Source organism: Amblyomma maculatum, chromosome 2 (genome assembly GCF_055883805.1).
Source record: "Amblyomma maculatum isolate TAMU_Amacu chromosome 2, ASM5588380v1, whole genome shotgun sequence".
Lineage (NCBI taxonomy): Eukaryota > Metazoa > Arthropoda > Arachnida > Ixodida > Ixodidae > Amblyomma > Amblyomma maculatum.
Window position 1 is genome coordinate 40,504,950 of NC_139345.1, and position 26,251 is coordinate 40,531,200.

Sequence of the window (26,251 nt, forward strand, 5' to 3'; positions counted from 1 at the left end):
TGGGAATGAAAACAATGCTAATATTTTCGATAAAAGCTTGAGCTTCCCGTCAACCAACATTTATTGCTTCACTCATTCTCTCCCGAAGCCTCTTTCACTCTGCGCGCAACCGGATATTCAGTCGGCAACAATGTAAGATTTATGTGCAAGTTACTATTTGGTAGGTACTTGTCATGTGCCTAATAATAATAGCATTCAGGGGACACCTGACCTTCTACTTAGTAGGCGCGACAGCGCCTTTTTATTTCGCAATTTTGTTTATGTTTCTTACTCAAAATAAATTTTTTACACTATTGTTACTGTAACAACTGTACACGTCCCCAATACACGTAAGTAAATCATGTGCATCTTAACGCGTTCATTGAGTGTCCTTGTAACACTAATATCACCAACAATCATCGCTTAACCTCCAGCCCAAGCACACTCTATGTAAAAACGTGGGTTCACGGGAAAAGTGTCTTTGTCCACTGGTCAAACAATTGCAGTCTTTGAAAAAAGCCTAAAAATATAGGCTACACTTTTATTGAAAGTTGTGATAGCCTTTGGAGGATAAGAATGCAGGTTGCTCAAGCCGAACAAAAAGTTCGCTTTACACGTGAAATTTTCATTGATAGTGTGACATGTGTGTGGGATATTTTCAGAGACCACTCGAGACGCCCGAATGACTGAGCCTGTGTGACAAATTGGCTGAATTGAGGAAGTTTTACTGTTATGTGAAAATGCATGTTTGGCATGTTCCTATGTTATTTGCTGGCTGTACTATATTTATGTTAAAGCAGACGGTAAAAATGAAAAGTCGCAACTTGTGCGTCGTGTGTGTGGCTCTCATGCAGAGGAACTGTTTTTCAGCGCCAATGGGGAAACTTTTATTAATGCAGGAACACGTTTAACGGCTACATTTGCAGCTTTTATTGCGATCCACCATTTTCGATTGGTGGATCGCAATCTCTTTCTCTCTTTCTTCTCCTTCTCCTTTCTTCTCTCTTCTCCAGCTTTCTCTCTCCTTAAAAAGGAACCTAGCTAAGGCTTGCTAATGGCAACCGCTGTGCGCCAAGGTGTAGGATAGATTTCATAGTTGATAAGGATGAACATTTTATTCAGATTTATCATTTTGACTTCAGTGTAGCACAAAGTCCTTTCCCTATACCTGTTTTATCCTTGGCGGATGTTATCTGCGCACATTTCTAAATAAATGCAAACGTAATGCCCTTCATGTTCTTAATCACAAGCATGCATAGCAATACTAATAAGGATAATAAGGAAGGCCTCTCAATGCGCCACCACCCTCCTGTCAAACTCTGCATGAGATACCTAATTTAGAATGACCCAACAACAAGGATACTGTTGACTGTTTAATGGAGGCGTGCCACCACAAGTCAAAATATTCAATAAAGCGCCCGCCAAAGCTGCCACCGCATCAAACGAGGAAAAGCTATAGTGCTGGCTCCGGATAGTGCCGAGTCCGGTCCTGCTCTCTGGTTAAAAATTGAAGAATGGGCGGCACGTATCTTCATCGTAGGACATGTGCGCGTCTTCGCAGTTGTCTTCGAACTGATCCCAGCATTCTTGCGAAACGTGGTCTTTCACCTCCCAGGAAGTCCACAGCATGCACTCTGCGATGAAAAATTCCAGCACTGAATACTGAGCGGGCAGCAAAACATGCACAGCGCACAAAAAAAAAATAAATAAAAAACGCCGATGCATTCAGCATGACCTCTGTAGTCAAGGTTGCATTTCAGAAAATTCCAGGTGTATCGCGGCGTGTATAATTGCTGAACTTATACTCTTTGCCTTCCATTTTCACAGTCAATTACCTGCCTGGACATTTTCCGCAACTTCCTTTTCGTGATGTGTTTTGTTTTATTTTTATTTCTACATTTGGTACCAGCTTGTTTTATCACATTTGTATAATTATCCATTTCTTTTTCGCTTGCTACACTTTCCCACTGCTTGCATGTACCTAATGTGCAAATTTCTAATTCTACTACACCAGTTTCGAGCTTTAGCTTTTGTTCTTATGGACCGTCGTCCGTTATTACGAAAAGAGCCAACAGCACCACTGACATAAAAGAATGCATTGAGAATGTTTTTAATCCCTGAGAAGCTATAAAATTAACGTGGAGATAATCGACCAGAGAGTAGAAGAAAAACCAATATCATGCTTTTGGTGGTATTCGAACCCACGACCTCCGAATTTCGCGTAAGGTGCTCTACCATCCACTGAGCTAAGACGAAGGATGTTTCTTTCTTAGATATTTGTGGTGTCATTTTTTAGTAGCCTTATGTTTTACTTTACCTTTCATACATCTTTCGTTTCCCCTTTACACTCGGCGGCCGCTTTTCGATGGAGGCGAAAAGCAAGGCGCCCGTGTGCTGTGCGATGTCAGTGCACGTTAAAGAACCCCAGATAGTCGAAACATCCGGAGTCCTCCACTACGGCGTCTCTCATATCCTGAGTCGCGCTTTGGGACGTTAAACCCCACAAACCAACCAACCAATCTAATTTCACACCCTCGGTTCGTATTCTATTGTAGTCCTACTTTCGATGTCATGTAAGAAGCTTTTATATACCTTTGGCTTTATCGCTTATCTTTCTTCACGTGCATATTCACTTTTCATATCTTCAACATTTTATTGCTGTTCAGTGCACCTCTATTTTTCTTGTACTTTTCCTTTCCCTTGTGTCTTTCGCATTTTCTTATCAGTGCTGCTTGTTGTTCGAAGTTAACCTTATTGTAAAAGCTGCAATCTGCGTTATGCATGTTATCTTTCGTGCACATTTTTCATTGGTTGTAAATATTTCCCTTTACACAGAACAATTTCCCTTATATCTCTACGATGTTTCTCTTTCTTCTCTCTATATCATCTGTTTATATATAACAATAATCTTATTTCGTTGATTTTGACCTCCTTGTTGTCATCTTACAATGCTTAGTTTTGTTTTTTATTTATTTTTTTGCCAAGCATCATACTTAGTTCCAGCCTTTTACTAGTTTCCTTGCAGCCTCTTCTAGTTCACTTTCTTCACTCTTTGTATGCTCTGCTCTTACATTTTATATTGCCACCTCAGCAAGCTGTTCATACTGCTGCCCTATTTCCTAAGCTGCACAAGCCATTGCCCCAATATTGGTACTTGGTTGACAATGTCCGGTTCAATGTAGGGTCAATGCATTGCCGGCATAGTACCAGTAATGGGCCGATGCTTTGTGCCACCTGGATTATAGTTGTAGAGATTTATTAAGTTACGCTTACTTTTGTCCGTACCAACACTTCTTACCATCAAATATCTTTTTTTTTATTTTGCTTTTCTGATTTCCCCGCTGGCTCTTGCTCAGTTAGCTTTTTATAAGTTTCCTTCATTTCAGCTCATGCATTTCCGCCTTTCTGTGTCGTTTTTTTTTTTTTTTTCGTCTGGAGTCCCGTCTGCTTTTTGCTGTGTCTTTGTGTATAATCTTTTTTTCTTGAAGCTTAAACTTGCCATTTATGACTTGAGGCAAAGCTTTGTTTCATTTTTCTTATATTTTTTTTCAGCTTCTTTTCAAGTGGTATGCTCTCTTTCCCTTCTTGTAACCGGTCTTCAAGCCTGATAAAGCTCATCTGGTCAACATTTTGTCTTTTTTTTTTTTCTTTATATCGACTTTCCTCTTGCAAAGGCCACCCAAAACGAATGGACACATATTCCGAGTTTTCTTTTCCTACGCACTTAAACACATTTGCAATGAGGTTGTAAAGCTGTGTGTATTCTCTTGCACAATATTTAAGACCAGAAACGACTCATGTAATCTAAGCCGCGATGAAACACGGGCCCTTTGCTTCCGACTAGGTTTCGTGGCACACACTATAGTATGAAGAGTGGTTGGTTACTTAATTTTTATACCTTTCCTCTCGTAAAGGTCCGCAATGAGGCACTCCTTGTAGTCCGTGTAAACGTATCTAGCGGTTTCAGCAGTTCCGTCACCTGTAAGGCAATGAAAAAATTTTCCCTTCGAACAGCGTTCTTCTCTCTTGCTGCAAAAGTGATGGCCCCTCTTTCCCAAAGATTTTGGCTCTAGGGTTACGTCGCTTCTTCAGTTGAGCCCATTGAATTCAGTTCGTGATTTTTTAGACTTTTGCCGTTGCGCTCTCTCAACATTAATGTCACGATAAATTTACTTCTCCAGAATGCTTGCATCTTAATTGTTTTTCTCGATCCCACCATGTACCTCTTCTTCTAGCAGGCAGTGTATGTTTCAGCATTCCAGAAATTTGGTTGATTGATTTTCTGACAGCAACAACATTTGCACAGAGTCAGAAAAATTGCCATATATGCAGGAAGTCGCTTCTATCGTCAACATGAACATCCGAACTTCTTTAACAACTCTGTGTAGGCACCCTACATTTATGATGCATGGGGTTATAATGTCTTCGGATATTAGCAACTCAAACACAATTAGTCATTACTTGCCTGGGTTAGTACTCGTATATTTTTTAATACATTAATGTGCCTTTGAAAACATCCTGACTAAATGGAGAAATTCACGTGTACATGTCTAGAAGGAAATATATTCACCATTTTGATCCCAGAAACGGACCTCGTCAGGGCTCTCTCCCTGTACACCAACATACGAAATATTTATCCTGAAATACAAACAAATGTACTTACAATCAGAAATCAACATGCTTAAAGGTACAAAAATAACATAACTGCTGCGCAAGCTAAACAGTGACTGCTTGAGCGTGGCGGCGAAGCGACAAGGTCACGACATTCTCATGTGGGATACCTAGGCCCGGTCGCATTAAACCCTCAGCTCAGTTCAGTTCAGTTCAGTTCAGTTCAGTTCAGTCGTTCAGGCGTGTCCGACTCTTTGTTACCTTATCGACCATATCACGCCACGCTTTCCGGTCTCTCACTATCTTCCTAACATCACATAACTTCATCTGCAGCGCCTCGAGGATGCCATCTAACCATCGCGTTCGCTGCCTACCCCTTCTCCGGTGACCCTCAACCTTTCCCAACATCAAATCTTTCTCCAGCTACTCCTCTCTTCTCATCAGATGACCAAAGTAGCTGAGCTTTAACTTTAGAATTTTACCCTCAAATGAGCAGTCAGGGTTCATGGTCGACAATATCGACTGATTTGATCTTCTGGCAGTCCAAGGAACGATCAAGAGTCGCCGCCAGCACTACAATTCAAACGCGTCAATTCTTCGGCGGTCAGGTTGTTGATACGTTTTCCAGCAATCTTCACTCCAGCTGAAGACTCGTCCAGACCGGCCTTCCTCATGATGCACTCAGCATATAGGTTAAATAGGCAGGGCGACAGTATGCAGCCTTGTCTCACTCCTTCCTCAATCGGAAACCAATCAGTAAGACCATGCCCAGTTCTGACTGTGGCCTCTTGCCCTTCATACAGGTTCCTGAGGAGACAGATGAGGTGAATTGGAACTCCGAACTCTTGGAGAGCTTGCCACAATCTGCTGTGATCTACGCAGTCAAACGCTTTCGCATAATCAATAAAGCAGAAGTAGATGGGTTTCTGGAACTCTCTTGCTGTTTCCATTATCCAGCAAAGGTTGGCAATCTGGTCTCTAGTTCCTCTGCCCTTGCGAAACCCAGCTTGCATGTCCGGAAGCTCCCGATCCACATACTGCTGCAGCCTACCTTGGACGGATTTTCAGCATCACTTTGCAAGCATGCGAATTAAGCGCGATCATGCGGTAGTTGGAACAATCTTTGGCTCTGCCTTTCTTTGGAATGGGGATGTAAACTGACCTCCTCCCATCCTGTGGCCAGTGCAGGGTTGTGCAAATTTGCTGAAATTATGTATACAGAACGTTAACAGCATCATGGTTGAGGTTTTGAAGCAACTCAGCAGGAATGCCATCAATTCCGCTAGCTTTGTTCTTAGCAAGGCTGGCTAAGGCCCATTCAACTTCACTCTTCAGGATGCCCGGCTCGAGATCAGTAATCACAACCGTCTTATGTTGGGTTTGCACATCAGAGTCCTTCTTGTACAGTTCTTCTGTGTATTCCTGCCACCTCTCCTTTATCTCTGAGGCTTCAGTGAGGTCCTTGCCTCGTTTGTCCTTTATCACGCCCAGCTTAGCATGGAAGCTTTCTTTGATATTTTTGATTGTCTTATACAGAGCTCTTGTGTTCCTCAGTTGGCTGTTGTCCTCAACTGCTTGGCACTGTATGTTCAGGAAGGCATTCTTATCTCTCCTTGCTATTTTCTGAAAATCTGGATTGAGAACCTTGTATCTTTCTCTTTCCCCCATAGCTTTTGACATCCTCCTTTCCTCAGCTATTTGCAAAGCCTCTTCGGATAACCAGTTTGCTTTCTTGCATTTCTTTTGCTTTGGAACTACCTTAGTAGCAACTTCTTGTATTATATCACGAACATCAGTCTACATCTCTTCAGGCTCTCTGTCTTCTAGATCTAATTCTTGAAATCGATTCCTCACTTCCACAGCATATTCTGATGGAATTTGATCCAGATTATACCTGAAAACTTTCTATTTTTCTGCGTTTTCCTCAATTGAAGCCTAAATTTGGCAACAAGATGCTGATGATAGGTGCCACAATCGACCCCAGGCCTTGTTTTTACTGCTTGTATAGCGCTTCTTTATCTCTACCGGCAAAGAATATAATCGATCTGATTCCTGTAAAGACCGTCCGGTGAAGTCCATGTGTACAGGCGCCTCTTGCGCTGTTGAAAATAAGTATTCGCTCAGGTTGTTTTCTTGAGAAAACTCTACTAGCCTTTGCCCAGCTTCATTTGGCTCACCAAGACCGAACTTGCCTGTAATTCTGGATATTTCTTCACTCCCCACCTTAGCATTCCAGTCTCCTATGAGAAGAAGGACGTCTGATGATGGAGTGCGGTCTAAAATGCATTGCAGGTCAGCATAAAATCTCTCAACGTCAGCTTCTTCAGCAGTAGTGGTTGGTGCATAGACTTGGATAACTGTTATGTTGAAAGGGTGACCATGGATCCGAAGTGAAATTATTCGATCGTTTTTGGGGTTGTACCCTAGCACTGCTTTGCCCATTCTTCTGTTTACTATGAGAGTAACCCCATTCCTTCTCCTGGATTCGTGCCCACAATAAAACACATAATGGTCGCCGGAATTAAATTCTCCTATTCCGGTCCACTTGAGCTCGCTGATACCCAATATATCAATGTTCAATCTGTCCATTTCTCGCTTGACGACATCCACTTTACCTTGCGTCATAGATCTTACATTCCATGTTGCTACGTGATATAGTATCTCCTTGCAGCATCGGACTTTCCGGTCGCTTCCCGACACATCCACAGCTGAGCGTCCTTTTGGCTTTAGCTCAGCCGCTTCATTCGTCCTGGAGCTACTAGGAATCGCCCTTTGTTCATCCCCAGTAACATGTGGGACACCTTCCAACCTGGGGAGCTCATCTTCCGGTGCCATATCATTAATGCTATTCTGACAGGCCATAGGGTTTTCTAGGCAGAAAATACTGGAGTGGGTTGCCATTACCTTCTCCAGTGAATCACATTTTGTCAGCAGTCTCTGTCGTGACCTGTCTATCTTGGGTGGCCCTACACAGCAGAGCTCACGACTTCATCCAGTTTCGCAAGCCCCTCCGCCACGACAAGGCAGTGATCCATGAAGGGGCGCATTAAACCCTGCTGGACCCCAAATAAAGTTAATCCTGCTCCTTCTGAGCGTCTGCAGGGTTTTCAGGTTCTGTCTATTCTGGGCTTCTGGATAAATCTCCTTATTGACGCTGATGCTTCCTTAGGTAACCTCTTTCCCTGAGCGTCGCCTTGTCCTTTCCACCTCTGCATATTGCTTTTATGGTTCACGCTTTCGGCTTGCGATGGTAGTCACTGCTTATTCAGTATCCGTTCGTATCGTTGTCTTGACTGGTTTCGATCGTACTGCACCGCTCGAGCCAACCTCAAGTTCTTGCACTGCTGCGGTGGTCTTCATCCTAGCCGACTACTAAAGCACTATAGGCACACAACAGTTCATGCGACTTGATTTGCACTCGTAAGAGCTTTTGTATGCGACAGAGTCGTGCAACACAGTTCCGTCGACTCATGACAAGCGCCGATCGATACCGTGCGTTCACAGCGGTATGCGACCTGCTTCTCGTTACCCCTCTCTCCGAACGTGATGAATGAACAGTAAACTTTCGCGCCCCTTCGGTGCCTTTCATCTGCTACCGCGCTTGAGGTAGGTCTGTTCAGACTCCTTTCTGGCATGGATATGTACAATTATTTCATTGAGGAAGAAGGTCTTATGGTTATGCCCATGTGATGGGCTGTTACGGGAGCAGCAAGACGGAAGCAGCGGTGGTGTGCGCGCCCTTGTTAGTGGTCTCTTGAAGCAGGATTTCGTGAAGTCGTTTCATGACCGGTTAGTTGAAATGTACACTGAGAACATGCAGAAAATATACTGTATCGATAAGGTAGAGGGCTGTAATCATAAAGAAACCTATCTCACCAAACCATACGCAGTTTTTAAAAGCCAGAAAAGTGACAATAAAATAAGAGGGTACCGGAATCAAAGGTGAACACAGTTCAAAAGGGCACGCCATAGACCTCGTTCACTCGCAACGTTGATGGACGGCAGAAGGCTCTTGCGCGGTCCGAAAATAAAAGTACGTGACTTGGGGCGCCACGCTGCCCTAAAGACGCTGCACGAAGGGGGATGAGAAAGTTTCTCTCTTGGTGTATAACAGACAGTTGACAAATGTGTCCTCCACCAAAATTTAGGACGGGTTCAAAAAGAGATCCATCCAAGCGCCGCCATGTGGCTACACAGAAAAGCTATATAGAGTTCTCAGATATTTCTTAGTTAAAGAAAAATCTTCTTGGTCAGCACTTTTGAACCGGGACCACTGCTAATTCGGGGAAGTCGCTCTGCCATCTGAGCTAACCAGGATAGACGGAAAATTAGATAGTAGGGCGAAAGCGATTCGATCACAGTGTTCGTCATATGCTATAGGAGAATCCGTCGAGGTGGAATAGACCGCGGGCCAAGACGGATATTTTAACTATAAAGTTTTTGAGAAAGCCATCTAGCTTTCCTGTGTAGCGATATGGCTGCGTTTGGAAGGATTCTGATTCTAATACTACGTTTTTGAAAGTATTTTTCACCTCGGGGGATTCCCATAAGGCATTGAGTCACGACTTCAAGTTGTTGATCAATCAGCTTTCACCCTGGATCTGATCCACTGGCCATCCTCGTTAGCTTAGGGGGTAAAGCGACTGCCCCGGCAGATGCTGGTAGCAGTTTCGAACCCGTTAGCAGGACGAATTTTCATTTGTCAGCAATATTTTGAAAGCGGCATAGCTCTTTTTGTGCAGCTTTATGTTACACTTCGGGGAATGCTAACGAGTAATTATTCCCTCAATACAGATCAACTCAACTTTGAAGGATTTCCTTAAAGCATTGGACCAGTTTATTAGAGGAGCTGGAGGACAAGATTTTCCCGCTCGCCACGGCGCGATGCACCCTGCATGCCGTTGCGCGAAACGGTTGGCTGCGTATATGCTCCGCGCAGCTGACGTCACATGAATATGTTATATGCCGTTATTGACTTGAAAACGAGTTTGTTTCGACCGATGGAAAGATATTTATATCCACATTCTGGGGATAAACGCCTTTTTGAGTTGTAACAAGCGGCAACATAGCCAGAAACAGCCAAGCAATCAATTTTTACTGACATCAGTTACTGGTACGAAGTCGTTGTCAGTGTCTTATAAAAAGGCGGGGGGCGTCGTTTCTCGCACTACGTCTTTTGCGCAATGAATTCCTAAAATTGTTTGCGTGCAATCGGAGAGTAGTTCTTAAGAAAGAGTTCCTTCAGTCGCTTTCGCTCAGGCGAAGAAATTTTCATGTGAACATTACTTCATTCGGACTGCCTGTAGTAGTGTGACGTGCATTGTACTTTGTCACTTTGTCTCTCTTGAAAAAAAAACGAACGTAATTTGGTATGTACCCTGTGACTGCGCTTTCTGAAGTGCGCATGGCAAAAGCAATCTCCGGGAAAAGCCTGTCTCAGTCGCGGTGGCTATCGCAGTATGTCATGATGCCCTGCTTCACTACAGCGTTGTTCCTCTCCACTGTTTACCCAGCTGGTATATACGGGACTGTATGGCGATCATTGGTGCCCCAGTGGCGCATCACTTGCTTCCACACCATGTATAGCGAATGGCTTCCAAGGGGGAAGACCTAATTATCAGACTACGCAACGGCTCCAATATAGTCATCGTGAGCACCGACAACGAAGAGGCGGCCCAGCACGTGAGGCGCATATCCAATCTCATTTTCGGCGGGAAATCCTACGAGGTTAACGCACACGTGGCGGCGCCGGAAGACACAATACGAGGGGTGATCCACGGCATCGAGCCCGGAACAACGCCCGAAGAGCTGAAAGCCAATTTAAGGGTACGTACCCAGGGAGTCAAGATTCACAGCGCTCGCATGCTAGGCAAGACAAGCACGGCGGTAATCACCTTCGACGGCCACATTAAACCCAGACAAGTCTTATACTACGGAGGGGAGATGTGGTGCCACCCATACTTTCCCACCCGCCAGTTCTGCCACATATGCTGCAAGCAAGGCCATAGATCCGACGTCTGCCCGACCCCGGACAGTAAGGCCTGCAAGCAATGCGGAGAGCAGAACCCAACCCAAGAACACCGATGCACCCCGAAATGCCTGATTTGCGGCGGAGACCACCAAACAGGCACCAAGGAATGCAAGCAAAGACTGAAGCCAGCGGCGGAGCTGAGAGGGCGACCCGCATTCAGAAGCCAGCAACAGCAGCAACAGCAGTCGCTAGGACGGGGAAGAAGTAGGAGCGGCAGAAGAAACCGACGACCAAGATGGTTTGGGGAGGAAGAGGCCACCCAACCACGGAACAATTCGAGAAGCCCGAGCCGGGAGAGTAGCAAGAGCCGGGACGGACGGCGAGACGAGTCCTACCCGCCACTGGAGAAGCTCGGGGGCCCCGGGCCGAAACAACAGCAGAAGAAGAGTAGCGGAGTCAAGGTAAGCTGGGAAGCGGGTCCTCCTAAATCGTTTAATCCGCACTCAAACACATACATGGATAAAAATACACCCTTAAGCAGGGAGAAAAAGCTAGAAGAAGAAAATAAGGCTCTGAGGGAGGAGCTAAAGAAAAGTCGAGAGGAAACTAAACAGATTAAACGGAAACTAGACGAACTCATCAAAGAACTACAATGGCAGCAACAGGGCAGAAACGAGGCAAGCAATATTAGACCAGCCTCTCCCCCTCCTCCACAACCGGTCGAGGAGAAGCAGAAGCAAACGGAGGACCAAAAATGGGACGAAATGAAAAGCTTTATGATGACAGTACAGAAACAAATGCAGGAATTCCAGCAGAGACTAGCTATGCAAGACCAGAGCTTCCGCAGCTACGTCAAGAATCAAAACAACAGACCTATCCACGAGGCTAGAGACAGACTATTTAGCGAAAGACGCTTTGGCGCAACAGAAAACCAAGGGACAAACAACAATGAAAACCCATCATGGCAAGACAACAGCAACTAAATATTTGGCAGTGGAACTGCAGGGGGTACAGGAAGAAACAGGGCCTCCTGCAGCAGTACATAAACTCCAGGGGGAAACAGCCAGACATAATCCTGCTCCAAGAAACTAACAGCACACCCACATTAAAGGGATACACTTGCCAGGCAGGCGGGAAAAGAGCCGCAACCCTCATCAGCAGCAAAATAGCCACCATAGCACACAAAGAGATCGAGGGAACGAATATAGAACACGTAATCACCGAAATAATTCCAAAGAAGAAATTTGGGGCAAAAAGCACCTTCATAGTAAACCTATACAGCCCCCCGAGACAAAAGGACGGCGATTTTGGAAGGTTGTTTACCGAAGTAAACAAATTAGCCAAAACAAACGCCCTTGTGATAGCGGGAGACTTCAATGCCAAAAGTCCAAACTGGGGATACCCAACGTCTGACCGAAAAGGCCGAAGCATCTGGGACACTGCGGCAGGCCAGGGCTTCGAACTAGTAACGGACGAAGACCAACCCACAAGAACGGGCAACAGCGTAAGTGCAGACAAAAGTCCAGACCTCACTTTCGTAAAGGGTACAAATCAAACAGAGTGGGAAAACACCCTAGAGAATCTAGGAAGCGACCACTACATAGTCCAGCTCACAATGACGGCAGAGTCCACCAGACGGAAGCTTGGGAAAGCCCGCCTCACAGACTGGGACGCATTCAGACAAGGGAGCAGGGACCTAACAGGACAGATTACGAGCATCCAAGAATGGTGCCAGCAGCTCAAACAAATACAGGAAACGTATACGAAGGAAGTAGACAGAACCGAGCGAGCACCAGAGGTGGACAAGCGCCTGCTTAGGCTATGGGAGGCAAGGCGCAGTCTCACCAAGCGATGGCGGAAACAAAAGCTAAACAGAAAGCTAAAGAAAAAGATTGCAGAAATCACAGCCAAGGCAGAAGAATACGCCACACAACTAGCAAGGCAAAACTGCCAGGAATTCAGCAACTCGCTAAACGGCACACTGAGCACGGCTAAGACATGGCGTATCCTGAAAGCCATGATGGATCCGGGAAAAACGAGGACCGAAAGCAACAAGACAATACAAAGACTAATCCACCAGTACGAAGGAACCGAGGACCAAATGATTGAGGACCTAAAGGCCAAATGTTACGGGAAAGAAAGCCCAGAAGAATACAAAGGAAGTTATCAGGGCAAAGAGAATCCTGAGATGGACAGGCCGATCACGCTGGCAGAAGTGCACGAGGCGATGGGGGCCCTCACTAAAAACACGGCAGCCGGGGGAGATAAGATACGAAACTCCCTCATACGCAACCTCAGCGAGGGGGCAGTAAACCAGCTGACAAACTACCTCAACCAACTCTGGGCCGAGGGCACAATCCCGGCCGAATGGAAACATGCAGAGGTGGTAATGATTCCCAAACCGGGCAAAAAATTTCAAATCGAGAATCTGCGGCCAATCTCCCTTACCTCATGCTTGGGAAAGCTGTATGAAAGAATAATTACGAAAAGAATCCAGCGGTGGATGGAACGAGAGCAAATCTATCCACACAGCATGTTTGGATTCAGGTCTAAGCTATCTACGCAGGACGTTCTCCTACAACTCAAGGAGGACATCCTAACCAACATCCCAAAAACAGGGGAAAACGTGGTCATGGCCCTAGACATCAAAGGGGCCTTTGACAACGTCAGCCACCCGGCCCATAATGGAGGGACTCCAAAATATAAACTGCGGGGAAAGAACTCACAACTATGTAAGAGCCTTTCTAGCAGGCAGAACAGCCACCATAGGGCTGGGGGAGGTGAGAAGTCAGCCTTTCAGCACCCCCCACAAGGGAACCCCACAGGGGTCGGTGATCTCGCCCGTGCTCTTTAACCTAGCCATGATTGGCTTGGCCAAAAGACTGGAAGAAATCGAAGACATACAGCATGCCATGTATGCGGACGACATCACGGTTTGGACCAACCGGGGCACGCTAGAAGAGAAGCAGGAAAGCCTACAGAGAGCCGCAACATGCGTAGAAGAATACGTAAGGGCAAGAGGCCTAGCGTGTTCAACAGACAAGTCGGAGCTACTCAGGGTGGCGAAGAAACCTACGAAGGCGAACCTGGAAATCAAGCTCCAAGGCCAAAACATACCGGAAAAAAACGTCATAAGGATATTAGGCATGTGGCTGCAGAGTAGCGGAAAGTGCAGCCACACGATCAGCCTACTGCAAAAAACAACCGAACAAGTCAGCAGAATGATTAAAAGAGTCTCCAATAGAAGGCATGGCATGAAGGAAGACGACACCCTTAAACTAGTCAGAAGCCTGGTAGTCAGCAGGGTGACATACTCCCTTCCCTACCACCCGGCAATCAAGAAAGAAAAAGAACAGGCCGAAGCTCTGATAAGGAAAGCCTACAAAACGGCCCTAAACCTACCAAGAAACACCCCAAACAACAAGCTACTAGAACTGGGAGTTCACAACACCTTTGAGGAGCTGGCGACGGCCCAACTGGAAGCACAGCTAGAAAGGCTAGAACTCACGGAAACAGGCAGAAGACTACTTAGAAGACTAGGCTACCAGGCGGAAAACACGCCAGACCCAAACGAAAACATTCCAGACGAAATCCGGCGAACCCTCAGAATTCGCCCGATACCACGAAATATGGACCCCAACCTACACGCGACCAGAAGACAGGCAAGAGCAGAATACGTGGAGAACCACCTAGCTAAAAAGGCATATACAGTATATACAGACGCAGGGCTATACCCGAGAGACAGATACAGCACCAACACGAGGATAGCAGCAGCGGTGGTTGACTGCTTAGGCAACACGATCAGCTGCGCATCCGCGAGAGGAAGATCGGTAGTAGACGGAGAGGAGATCGCTGTGGCACTCGCAGCGGCCGAGGGCTATCGAAGAAACGAATCACAGGTTATAATAACAGACTCCAAGACAGCCTGCAGAAGGTTCCAACAAGGAAGAATCTGCAGGGAGGCCCTACGCATTCTCCTCGGCGCAGGAGCCTCGGGCTATAAAGCAACACAAGTAGTTTTCTGGGCACCGGCGCACACCAACATAGAGGGCAACATGAGGGCAGACAGCCTGGTTCGCGAAATCACGCACCGAGCCTTGCTGACAGAAGACCTCGTGGACCCCGTGATGGTGGACCCGACGTACGCAGATATTTTAAATCACTACTGAGGCACCAGGTTAAAATACCCTCCGCCCCACAAGCGACTCACACAAGAAGAAGCGACCAGCTGGAGAAGACTGCAGACTGGCACCTTCCACAACTTATACATTCTAAACAAAATGTTTCCCACACAGTATAGAGATAGCTGCCCCTGGTGCGGAGACAGTCCGACCCTATACCACGTCACATGGGAATGTAAACACAACTACACTTTCCACAAACAAACTAACCCGAGTGCGGAGCAATGGGAGGGCCTGCTAGCCAGCTGCGAGCTCACCGCCCAAAGGGCATTGGTGCAGCACGCATGCGAGGTAGCCAGGACCAGTGGAGCCCTGGAATGAAGGAACCACCCGTGCTAAGGAGTCTCCAACGGTGGCGAAGAAGCGGCTGCAGGAAGACTCTCCGAGACTAACCAAAAGACCTCAATAAAGTTTTTTCACTCACTCACTCCCATTGTCACTGGAGATGCTGCGTGGGACACCATATCTGCAGAAAACTTCGATAAGTTTGTTGGCTATGGTTTGTGAGGTATGAACACGAAGGGGGAACAATTCTGCAAACGTTGTAAATTTGTCCAGCACAAGGAGGATAAACCTCTGGCGGCGAGGTGGGATGAGAAGAGGTTCAATGATGTCGCTACTTAACTCTTGTATGGGTCCTGTGGCCCATGAGCTGCACATCAGACCCTTCGGCTTCTGTCGTGGCTTTAGTCTGTGGCATGACGGCAGGCACGGACATACCGGCAAACATCCGCCCGAATTCTAAGCTAAAAGTACTGCTCACGCGTGTGTTTGTAGGTTTTAAAGTAGCCGGTATGGCCGTTGTGCGGATGGTCATGTCCCAAACACAAGGTTTCTGTTTGGAGCTGCTGAGGTATCCACAGTGCCTTCACATTGCCAACAACATGCCAAAGGGCACCATGTGCGTCAACTTCACTTTCGCCTGCTAGGTCTTACTAATTTGGCCGTTTTGGTGCCCTTGGGGAGACAGTTTTTGTCAATGTAGCCGAAGAGGTCCCTCAGCAGTACATGTCCATCTGGAAAGTTAGAAAACGTTGCTACATCAGGCTTCTGTACAGCTACTGTCCTTCAATATCAATAAAACTGTCGAGCTCTGCCGCTACCATGAGGAAGAGCTCCTCAGCCACTGATGGCAATATGTGGTGATTTTCTGGCCCAAGAAAGCAACTTAACGTATATGCTGGGATGGTAGCTTTGCCTCTCCAATGTTTAATAGTGCAGTTGAATCCCTGGAGCCGAAGAACCTATGTTACTCTGATCAATGGTTGCTCGGTGCGGAACATCCATGCGAGTGAAGCATGGTCACAATGAACTTCGAACTCTGCAAATTCCATGAAGGGTCGAAAATTTATCGAGAGTCTGCACTACAGTCAGGCACTCCCATACCTGCACAGTATAGTTATTTTTAGCAGCAGATAACGCCCGGCTGATGAACGATACTGGACTCAGAACTCCATTGGCTTCTAAAGCAGGAAAGCTGCAATGTCATCTCCACTAGCATCAGTCTCAATGGTAAAAGGGCGGTTGAGGTCAGGCATGCTGATTACTGCTCCCACAGACAGCTGGTGCTTAAGAGTGGTGGAAGCAGCTTCCTGGTGCGGGCCCCAGCTCTATGAAAAATAATTCCGGAGAAGTGACGTTAAGGGCTTGGATGTGACAGAAATTCGACAGATAAGTGTGGTTATACATTGTCAGTCCAAGGAAACCTTGTAATTCCTTAGTGTTCCCGCGGATAGGGAAAACTGTACTGCCTGCACTTTTTCTGGGTCGAGGTAGCAATTACCAGGGGAGATATGCCCAAGAAACTTCAGGGTGCGTATGCAGAGTTGATCTTTATCTGGCTTTATTGTGAGGCCAGCCGCTTGTATCTGTTTTAGCACGTCTTGTAGATGTTCAATGTGTGCCTCGAAGGACTCTGAGTAGATGAGCACGTCATCTAGAACGCCATACAATACTTGTGCTTGATACCTTGCAGGATCTTGTTCATTAGCATTTGGAAGGTGACTGGGGTCGCGGCTAGACCAAATAGCATCCACTCAAACTGGAATGAGCCTTGAGGGCATAAGCCGGCGGTGTTGCTGATGTCCTCCGAATCAACGTGAATCTAAAAGAAGGCCTGCGACAAATCGAGGCTGGCAAAACACTGTGCTATTCCTAGTTGGGCGAGCAATCAGTCTGTTCTTGGCATAGGGTACACTGGTACACTTCACTTGGCATTCAGACTTCTTCAGTTGATTGCGAGGTGGTATCCACGAGATGTTTTGGGGACCAACGCAGGTGCACTTGCCCAAGTGCTTGTACCGGTTTCTATAAGCCCCTCGTTGAACAGCTCTCGAAAGCACTAACCCATAACCTCTCTTTTCTTTGCATTCACTGGGAGGAGCTTGCAATGTGTTGGTACCTTGTCTTCCATCACAATCTTGTGCTCCATGAGGATGGTGAGTCCCGGCTTTGCACTAAAGATGTCTTTAAAATCATCACTGTTAACACACGCCTGTCCAAATCCTGTGGCTGGATGCTCACTCTACTCACGATGTGCTGTGGCGCTGTCTGATACAGGGTGTCCAGAGCGTACCCGTCATCGGTAGGTGCCGACTGTGTGGGCCTAGTCACTGGCGGACGAACAAACTTGACAAGAGAACACGGGTCTATGCTAACTGTCTACCCACCATGGCTTATATGGATACGCATGTATGACGCTACGAGGAAGTCTCTTCCTGCAACCACATTCCTACACAGTCAAGGATGTCTTACGACTGGCCCCTGCCCAAAAAATCCTGCATCGCACCGACCGAATTGTGCCAGTCCACCCTTCGCTAGACGGAGGGAATGAGATTCTTCTCTAAGAATGGCACCTGCTAACTCTGCTGCGGCCATAGCAGAGTCACCAAAAAGGCTTACACTTGATCCGGTATCAAACAATGCGAAGAACGCCCGCTGCTTCAAGCAGGGGCTCTTCCCTTCCAGCTCTAGCTGCCACTTGCAGCGTTGCGGCGTAGGTGCCGGCTGGAGCAGCATCTACACCCAGCGTTTCCCGGACTGTTGGCTCTAGTATGCTCTGCCCTGTTGCATTGGAAGTAGCGGGACTGTCCTCTTGACTGCCTCGCAGCACAACACCTAGCAAAGTAGCCTGCACCTCCACAATGACGGCAGAGTTGTTGCTTCGAATTTTGTCGAGGTGCCTCGGGTGTGCTACTTGGTGGATGCCGCCGAAATGTGGACTATGCCACTGGGTAGTTTGCAAAGCTCATGGGAGCAAAGACCACTGATAAGTAGTATAGCAGCTCTGGTTGCTTTGTCCGCCTCCTTGAGCTGCTGCAACGTGGTCGACAAAGGCTAGATTTTGGGCCACTTAGTAACTTCGAGGAGGGGGTGGCACGTAGTTGAGGCGGCTCCACGCCTTCTGCATCAATGTTCCCGCCGCCTTCGCCATATCACGCATGTCCTTGAACTCCATGTTTTTCGCTAGATCTTGGAACTGCGGGTGCATGAGTTTTCTGGCTATAAGAACTGTTTTATCCTCAGATAACGGGCCGCCAATTATCTCATATTATTCCGCTATCACGTGAGTGAAGTGGCGGATATTCTCCTGCAGGTGCTGCGTGCGTTGCTGTCTCCGTTTTCCGCGTTGTTTATCGTCGACGGACACAAACTCAGCCTGAAACTGATGGAAGTCAGTGGCGCCTCGTCGGTCGGATGTAGGCCTAGCCTGGCCTACTAGGCTGGAGCAATGGAAGGAGTCCACCGGTGTCTGGAGGAGCAGAGTGCGAAGCTCCCCTGTGATTTGCTCCCGAGCCAGGATTGAACCGTCGGTTTGCGGCAGCAGGTCCTGGATTACACTGTGAGCCACGACTGCACGCGACGCCTGCGACTCGTCGCCTTGTTCCGCACCGCTGTCCATGTTGACGCTTAGGACGAGCCCCTACCTTGTCAGGTTATAGGGGTTTAAACTAGATTTATTGCTTCAAACGGGAAATACGTCTGTGCCGCAACACGTCAGTCCCACACTCAGAAGTCCTCTCCGCTGACCAGCGTCTCAGTTCAAACATCGCACCGCACCACACGGCACCACAGATCACACACGCCTGTTCCGTTGTCCCGACGCCATCTTCCTCTCTCCCCGCGCACACCTAGCCTCGAACCAAACCAGCGCCTCGCTAGCGAGCCCTCGTAACCGCCGGGCACCTCACAATAGATTTAAGAATTTTCGAAAGTGTTTGATGAAACAACACTAGTATATATGTACCTATATTGCCGCGATCTATTAAAATCTTCGTGTTTTTTTTTTCTTTTTTTTTTACAGCCGCCGGCATGTTGTCTTATCATTGTGAATCTAGGGTGCGTATCAATTCTGTAATTTGTTTGTTCATATGCGTTGTAGCGAGACACGGCTTTATCATTTCCTTTGTTGCGGCAGATGATTCGAGATTTATCTCGAAGGATTCCAGCCACGCGCTTGTATTTCAACAATGTTTCAGGCTATACTGTAGTCACTGTTAGCGGTTTTATCTAGATGTTTCTTCCCCGCTTCTAAATTCCGCGCTAATTAGTAAAATGGTCATTCTGAGTTCGACGACCGACGAGCGCGTTCGCTGTTACGCCACCGCCGATTCGCTTATAGTTCTTTTGCAGGCGCAAGTGAGCCCAATTAGGAGTTTCAGACAGACTGGGCTTGTCACCACTACGTGACAATATATCCGGTGTTTCAGCGAACATTTTCAAATATTCTTGCAATTGTTAGGTTCGCAAAAAATATATTTGTAGCAGCAAATAAAATATCTGGCCCGGCGGAAGTAATATACTGCAAAGCTCGTATAAATATTTATGTAATTAAAGATTGCATGACTATGTAATTATCGTAGTTGGGTAGTTAGTTCGAATGGGCAGTTTGATGCCGTGAACGAGACGATGCCATATCACTTTTTAAAACAACGGAAAACTTATTTTCCATTGCCCGGCAGCGCGAGGAAATTAGACGCTGTTATCAGCATGCAACCGAAACTAAGCGCACGAGGGGCGCCGGCAGTATGTCGCAAGCGCAACGTCCGCTATATATATATATATATATATATATATATATATATATATATATATATATATATATATATATATATATATATATATATATATATATATATATATATACAGACAACATAAATACCCAAGCAAGTAGCAGAGGGGACAGCGGGCGATGTAGCTCAGTTGGTAGAGCACCGGACGCGATATTCGGAGGTCGTGGGTTCGGTTCCCACCATCGGCACGTTGTTTTTTCTTCTACTTTGTGTTCAATTATCTTTCCCCTAAACAGATTACACTACTAATTTCTGTGATTGTCCAAGTAAACATTAAGAAAGAAAAAGACATAAAGTACCATCCCCAACGCTTTTCTTGGCCTCGCCGACTGTTGGCTTCTTTCCTTCATGTATTATAACGAGCACCCTCATTTCCCCTTAATTGATCTGCTTGTAGCTTACGAGGGTCTCGGTTCTGGCAGTCTTGAAGCCATAGGTAGCGTAAGAGGGTTCTAGCACAGCTTTCGCCCTCGCTCTTGATCACGTTCTACGTGACGCTGGCGGTAACAAAGGACGTTCCACGTCCGCCGCTTTGGCTGAGGGTGGCGCTGGTGAACACTCTCAAGGTTCGTATACAGACAACATAAATACCCAAGCAAGTAGCAGAGGGGACAGCGGCCGATGTAGCTCAGTTGGTAGAGCACCGGACGCGATATTCGGAGGTCGTGGGTTCGGTTCCCACCATCGGCACGTTGTTTTTTCTTCTACTTTGTGTTCAATTATCTTTTCCCTAAACAGATTACACTACTAATTTCTGTGATTGTCCAAGTAAACATTAAGAAAGAAAAAGACATAAAGTACCATCCCCAATGCTTTTCTTGGCCTCGCCAACTGTTGGCTTCTTTCCTTCATGTATTATAACGAGCATCCTCATTTCCCCTTAATTGATCTGCTTCTAGCTTACGAGGGTCTCGGTTCTGGCAGTCTTGAAGCCATAGGTAGCGTAAGAGGGTTCTAGCACAGCTTTCGCCCTCGCTCTTGATCACGTTCTACGTGACGCTGGCGGTAACAAAGGACGTTCCACGTCCGCTGCTTTGGCTGAGGGTGGCGCTGGTGAACACTCTCAAGGTTCGTATACAGACAACATAAATACCCAAGCAAGTAGCAGAGGGGACAGCGGCCGATGTAGCTCAGTTGGTAGAGCACCGGACGCGATATTCGGAGGTCGTGGGTTCGGTTCCCACCATCGGCACGTTGTTTTTTCTTCTACTTTGTGTTCAATTATCTTTCCCCTAAACAGATTACACTACTAATTTCTGTGATTGTCCAAGTAAACATTAAGAAAGAAAAAGACATAAAGTACCATCCCCAACGCTTTTCTTGGCCTCGCCGACTGTTGGCTTCTTTCCTTCATATATATATATATATATATATATATATATATATATATATATATATATATATATATATATATATATATTGTTTACGAAAGCACAAATATATCTGGATGTGGCGCGAATTCTGTGCACGGGTGGGCAGAATGTGCATAGAAAACTCTTGTATTTTATTAATGGTAATTAATTTTGTATCGGCAGGTACGAACAGGAGAATTTAAAGTTATGCCAACGGCGATAATTTTTTGTTCCTAAACCAACCCTAAAATCCCCTGGAATAGCGCTATAAACCATAATTCCTTTAAAAGGAAATTGAAGATTGTCGAGTCCGCTGTCTGCGTCAATTTTGTAGCTTAATGCAGTTACTTTATACCGTCCTTCAGTTCTTATAATTTTCCTTACGAGCATTAAACTTCTTTCCGTGTAATTATTCTGATCCAATACGTACGGTTCACGGCCATTCAGCCCTGGCAGCATCCAGACGTATGTGGCTCGCGGTATGCTTTTGTCGTAGTCTGTTCGCACAGCTGCTAGGCAGTCAAGATCACCATCTTTGTCCACGTCGGCGATAGAGAGGACATGAGGGAAGCTTGCGAATACCTGCAGATACAAATGTAGTGCTGAGGAATTTCCAGTTGACGTATGACTGCAGATAGAAATGGCAGTGCATACTAGACTTCCTGAAAGAAAAGTGACCCCTTATTTTAGATTTTATCACTACCTCTTACTGGTATGCATTAGCTTAAAAATAGTTTCACTTTCCTCTCTGAAGAATGAAGGATTGTTTCCCAATAATTACTTACTGAACATCTGCACAGGAGTCCAGCTATCTCGCGCCCGTCTAAGCAATGGTAATGAATTCGCTGATGTGTCGTTGATGCCACAGTCCGAGACACCTCCTTTACTATACATGATTGAATTTGAGAACATGTGAAAAATGTCCATGAAAAGCCCATGAACTTCGCACAGATCCTGCCTTGCTATGAAAGGAAGAGACTATATCGCGCTGTCTGAAGAAACTTGTAGATTAGTCTTTAGCAATCAATGTTTTATGCGCATTGAGCGAGTACCCCTGCCAAATTCGCAGCCCTACTAATTCCAGTTAAAGAAAAATCAGGGCCTCGAGCTAAAGCGCATGTAGGCGTCCGCTTTCCTTTCCCTCTCCTGGCTGTCTCTCCGAAAACCTCGTACGGCACTAACTGCATTTTAAGTGCACTAAAATAAAAACGAAGGAAAGAATAAAAATCACGCGAGAGTAATGCATAAGTGGTAGTCTTACGGCACGCAGAACACAAGCGCAACTACTAACTCTTAGACATGGAGATAACGAGGGACTTGTCCGGGAGGCAATATGACACCTCCTTTCTCTTACTTTCTTCGGAAGCGGATAAAAGGGAGCAATGGAGCTAAATGACAGTCGAGGAACGGTGACAGCGAAGGAGAAGGAGTGTATTCCTCCTGATTTCACATATATCCCTATTACAATTTCAAAGCTCTTCAAAACTGTCAGTTGCAAAATGTTCCATAGGGCCCATGTATGAAAAAACTGCGGATTTGATTTGTCAAAATTTATTGGCGGCGCCCGCGATCGTTTTAGAAAACTGCGTCTAAGTTGCAAACTTTCAGATTATTGATAAATACCCAACCACCTGGCAAATAAAATTAATTGAAGCCCTGCAGTTGCAAACATTCTTAGATATAACAGGCGTAGAGTTGATGACAAAGAGGTAGTGATTTACAAAAGGCAATGACGGCAACAGCAGAAAACTTCTATTGACCCTTATAGATGGCGAGACAATTCATAAGTACCGGAAACATGCATACAAAATCTGGTCGCTTGTTGAAGTAGAATTTCCCAACTGGTATGACCCAAAAGTTACAATTTATTTCAACAGCGTAAAATTCCTCATTCTGCCAGAAATTTGGCTTTGGCGGCGTTGTCGGCGTAGAGAGCGAAAATTCACGGGCATGGCTACGGCATGTTGCAGTTTGTAAAATAAGTATGGATTTATACTGATTGGCTGGGCGGTAGTGCGGAGGTCCGAAGATATATGATATGGTAGAAGCTGTCAACTCGAGCTTCTCTGTTCACCTGGGTGGGTGAGATGTTAGTCATACTTTCCGTAACCCTTTGGCTATCAGGAAGACGCGCTGCTTCAGGTAGCTTCGTTAAAGCGGATAGCTGTAGTTATATGCGCCGAGATGTCTCTCACATAAGTGGCCAGCTTACGGCTGCAATCTAACGAATATGTGTGAGATAACCGAGGCAGAGAAGAACCAAGGAATTAGCGGTTAATCGATTAGCAAAGACTCACGCGAACGAGAATATCCAGGAGGCATCGCGTCATGCCCTTAGAGGCGATGCTATATGTCCACCCGCTCCACCGCGGTGGCTAAGTCGTTAGGTCGCTTGACTACTGAACCCAAGGTCGCGGGATCAACTTCCGGCCGCTGCGGCCGCATTTCATTGGAGGCCCCCATGTCATGTGCGATATATGTGCACATAAAAGAACTCCAGAAGAACTCCGGAATTTCTAGAGTCCTCAACTACGGCGTCTCACATAGTCTGAGTCGCTTTTGGACGTTAAAGCCCATAAACCAAGCAATAAATGTCCCCATCCGATGCTCTTTTAATGTTGCCCCCCCCCCCCCCCCCCCCCCCCATCTCTCTTTTCTCCCGATGCCGCTGAATTGAGTGACTGCGAACTGCGAAACACGCTTCCCGAACCTGTAAACAAACGCAAATTGCCTCTTAAAAAGGACCCATCATGGGTGATAAGCAATGCGTTTTTGCGGGGCAAGGTCTCCTTGATTGATCAGGCTAACCTGAAATTGCATTATGCAGAACCTCCCCTCTCAGTTCTGTATCCCTCACTCCACGCGTGTCGCTCGAATTTCCATTACCTGTGGTTACATGTTTTGAAACACGTCGTACAAACTTCACTCAATGGGAACTACATGACCAGAGTACTCATGTAGTAACTACAGCTATGAGATGAGGGATATGTAAAGGTCGAATTCCTGTGAAACGAAACAGTCCTTCATGACTAAGGTGGATTTGGCTTCATTGCGAGAGCACCAAACCTGAGGGCAATACCATTGTGTGCATCTCATGTACCTCACGCCGCGAGATTCCAGGCATAATGCACTCCAAATCTCAGTGTCTGGCGATCTGTTATACTGTAAGGGGTAAATTTGGGAAAAAAGGTGTACGTTCTGAGAAATAAAATGGCAGTCCAATATCTTCGTAAATATAGCCAGCTATGTAGCCGTAATATTTGCGTACTGTGTACTTTATGCTTAGAAAGCTACACGCACGCAAAAAATAAAGAGGGGGAGGGGGGGGGGGAGGGCAATGCCTTGCGTCGTCCACGCCCGCGGCCGGAATAAGAAAGTATCAACCTTAAACTGATCTGATACATGTCCAATATGGCTAAATGCAGGGAAGATCATCAGGAGATTTGCTTCCTCACTTACCTTTCCAACATCAGAGGTTTCATGATACAATTGATGCTTAGGTTTGCCCTCGCAGTAATGTGCTTGAAAGGAGCAGATGCAGGATAGAGTCAGCGCTACAGCTTGGACCAGACGCATGATTACCCGAAGCAGAGCTAGCTTGGCAGCTTTTAGATCTCACAAGGTCCCCAATAGCGCCTGTGACTTTATTTGCCCCAGCAACTGTTCGCATCGAATACATCGGTGAGAAAGCTTTATGCAAAAACAAATGAAAACATAATACATCTACATACGGTCTTTAGTTACATTAGAATAGCTGTCATTCTCAACTCTACCGCATCGTATATCTGTACTGACGCTGATAAAAGTGCTTTGACTCCCTATGCTTGTTAGGCTGATGTTGCCGTTTTGTAACTAGATGCACCTGCCGAGTATTAAATTTGAAACTCGAAATTTTATTTTTGCAAAGAACAGTATGAGCAAAGTGGCAGCAGATCTTTTCCGTCGTGCTATACTGGCACCCAAAGAAATTTTCGAAATAATAATAAAAGATAAAAAAAATAGTTTTCGCCAGCCCCGCTATCTGTTATTTCAATAACTGAAACACCTGAACACAGGCGGCGGAAATAAAAAGGTACCGAGGGACAAGCGGGCGAAAGAGAGAAAAGACGGAGTAGGTTAGAATTGAATGCAACTGCAATTACGTTTATCCCAATTTACACCCGAGTTCATTATCTTGTCTAAAGACTTACTAAATAAGTGCATTGCTAGGCAACCTAGGCTGAGGCATAGCAGAAACTTTGTTCGACAGCCATTTTCCCAGTAAATTTTGCTTTTCATTTCTGGCTCCACTCCCACAGCACTAAGAGATTGAAAGTACTACATGTAGCTTGTGCAGGGTTAGTTATTTGCTTAACACTGAAACAAATTGCAAGCGCTTCGCAGTTTTACAAGGAAAGGAGAGAAGCCATGATACAACCTCACCACGGTTAGTTGAGCACTATTAACTAAAATATATTTTTGATATCAAGAACAAGAAAAGCAAAAGTGATAAAAGAACACGAACGATGAGTTTCGTGTCTACGACGGCATGTGGGCACTTTTTATATGAATGAATGAATGTATTGGCTCTCGAGTGTTATGGATAAAGTCTGCCGTCAGAGTGTATCCTCACAAAAAAATACTTAGGAAAAAGAAAGCTCGTGTGTCCACTAATAATCAGAGCAGCTTCCTTTCCCCTGACACGCATTTATATTTCGTACATGCTACTTATTAGACTGATGCTATATTTACATGAACTATTGACAAATATTTTATGGAACCCCACGAAAGCCACCTCGAAAATACAGAGTTACGGTGCACTAGTTGGGAGGTAAGGCCGATCCCTTCACCAAGCGGTTAAAAGTCGGTCTATTCATAAATTTATCTCAGTTGAGCAGAGGTTATATTTGACAGAGATTAGATTTTGTCGAAACCAGTGACTCGCATAGCCGATTCGCTATTCTCGTTTCTCATAAGCTATGTCGTCCAGTTAGAAAAGCACATGTGAAGATGTTCATCAATATACTGCATTGCGGTGACGTATCCAAGGGAATGCGAAGTCAAAAAAGTTTTTTCAAGGTCCGTTGTAAAACCGCTCAGAGCGAA

General features: G+C 45.9%; 1 protein-coding gene across 1 annotated transcript; it reads right to left on the reverse strand.

Annotated features, from left to right (window-relative positions):
• Window positions 1-1,339: 1,339 nt before the first annotated feature.
• On the reverse strand, window positions 1,340-24,792 carry LOC146198472 (uncharacterized). The gene is made up of 5 exons (XM_084593975.1): window positions 24,626-24,792; window positions 21,597-21,748; window positions 4,550-4,617; window positions 3,878-3,958; window positions 1,340-1,613 (listed from the first exon to the last, which is right to left on the reverse strand). Exons 1-5 carry the CDS (start codon window positions 24,740-24,742, stop codon window positions 1,480-1,482), a joined length of 552 nt encoding a protein of 183 aa, XP_084450101.1. The 5' UTR covers window positions 24,743-24,792; the 3' UTR covers window positions 1,340-1,479.
• Window positions 24,793-26,251: the final 1,459 nt, after the last annotated feature.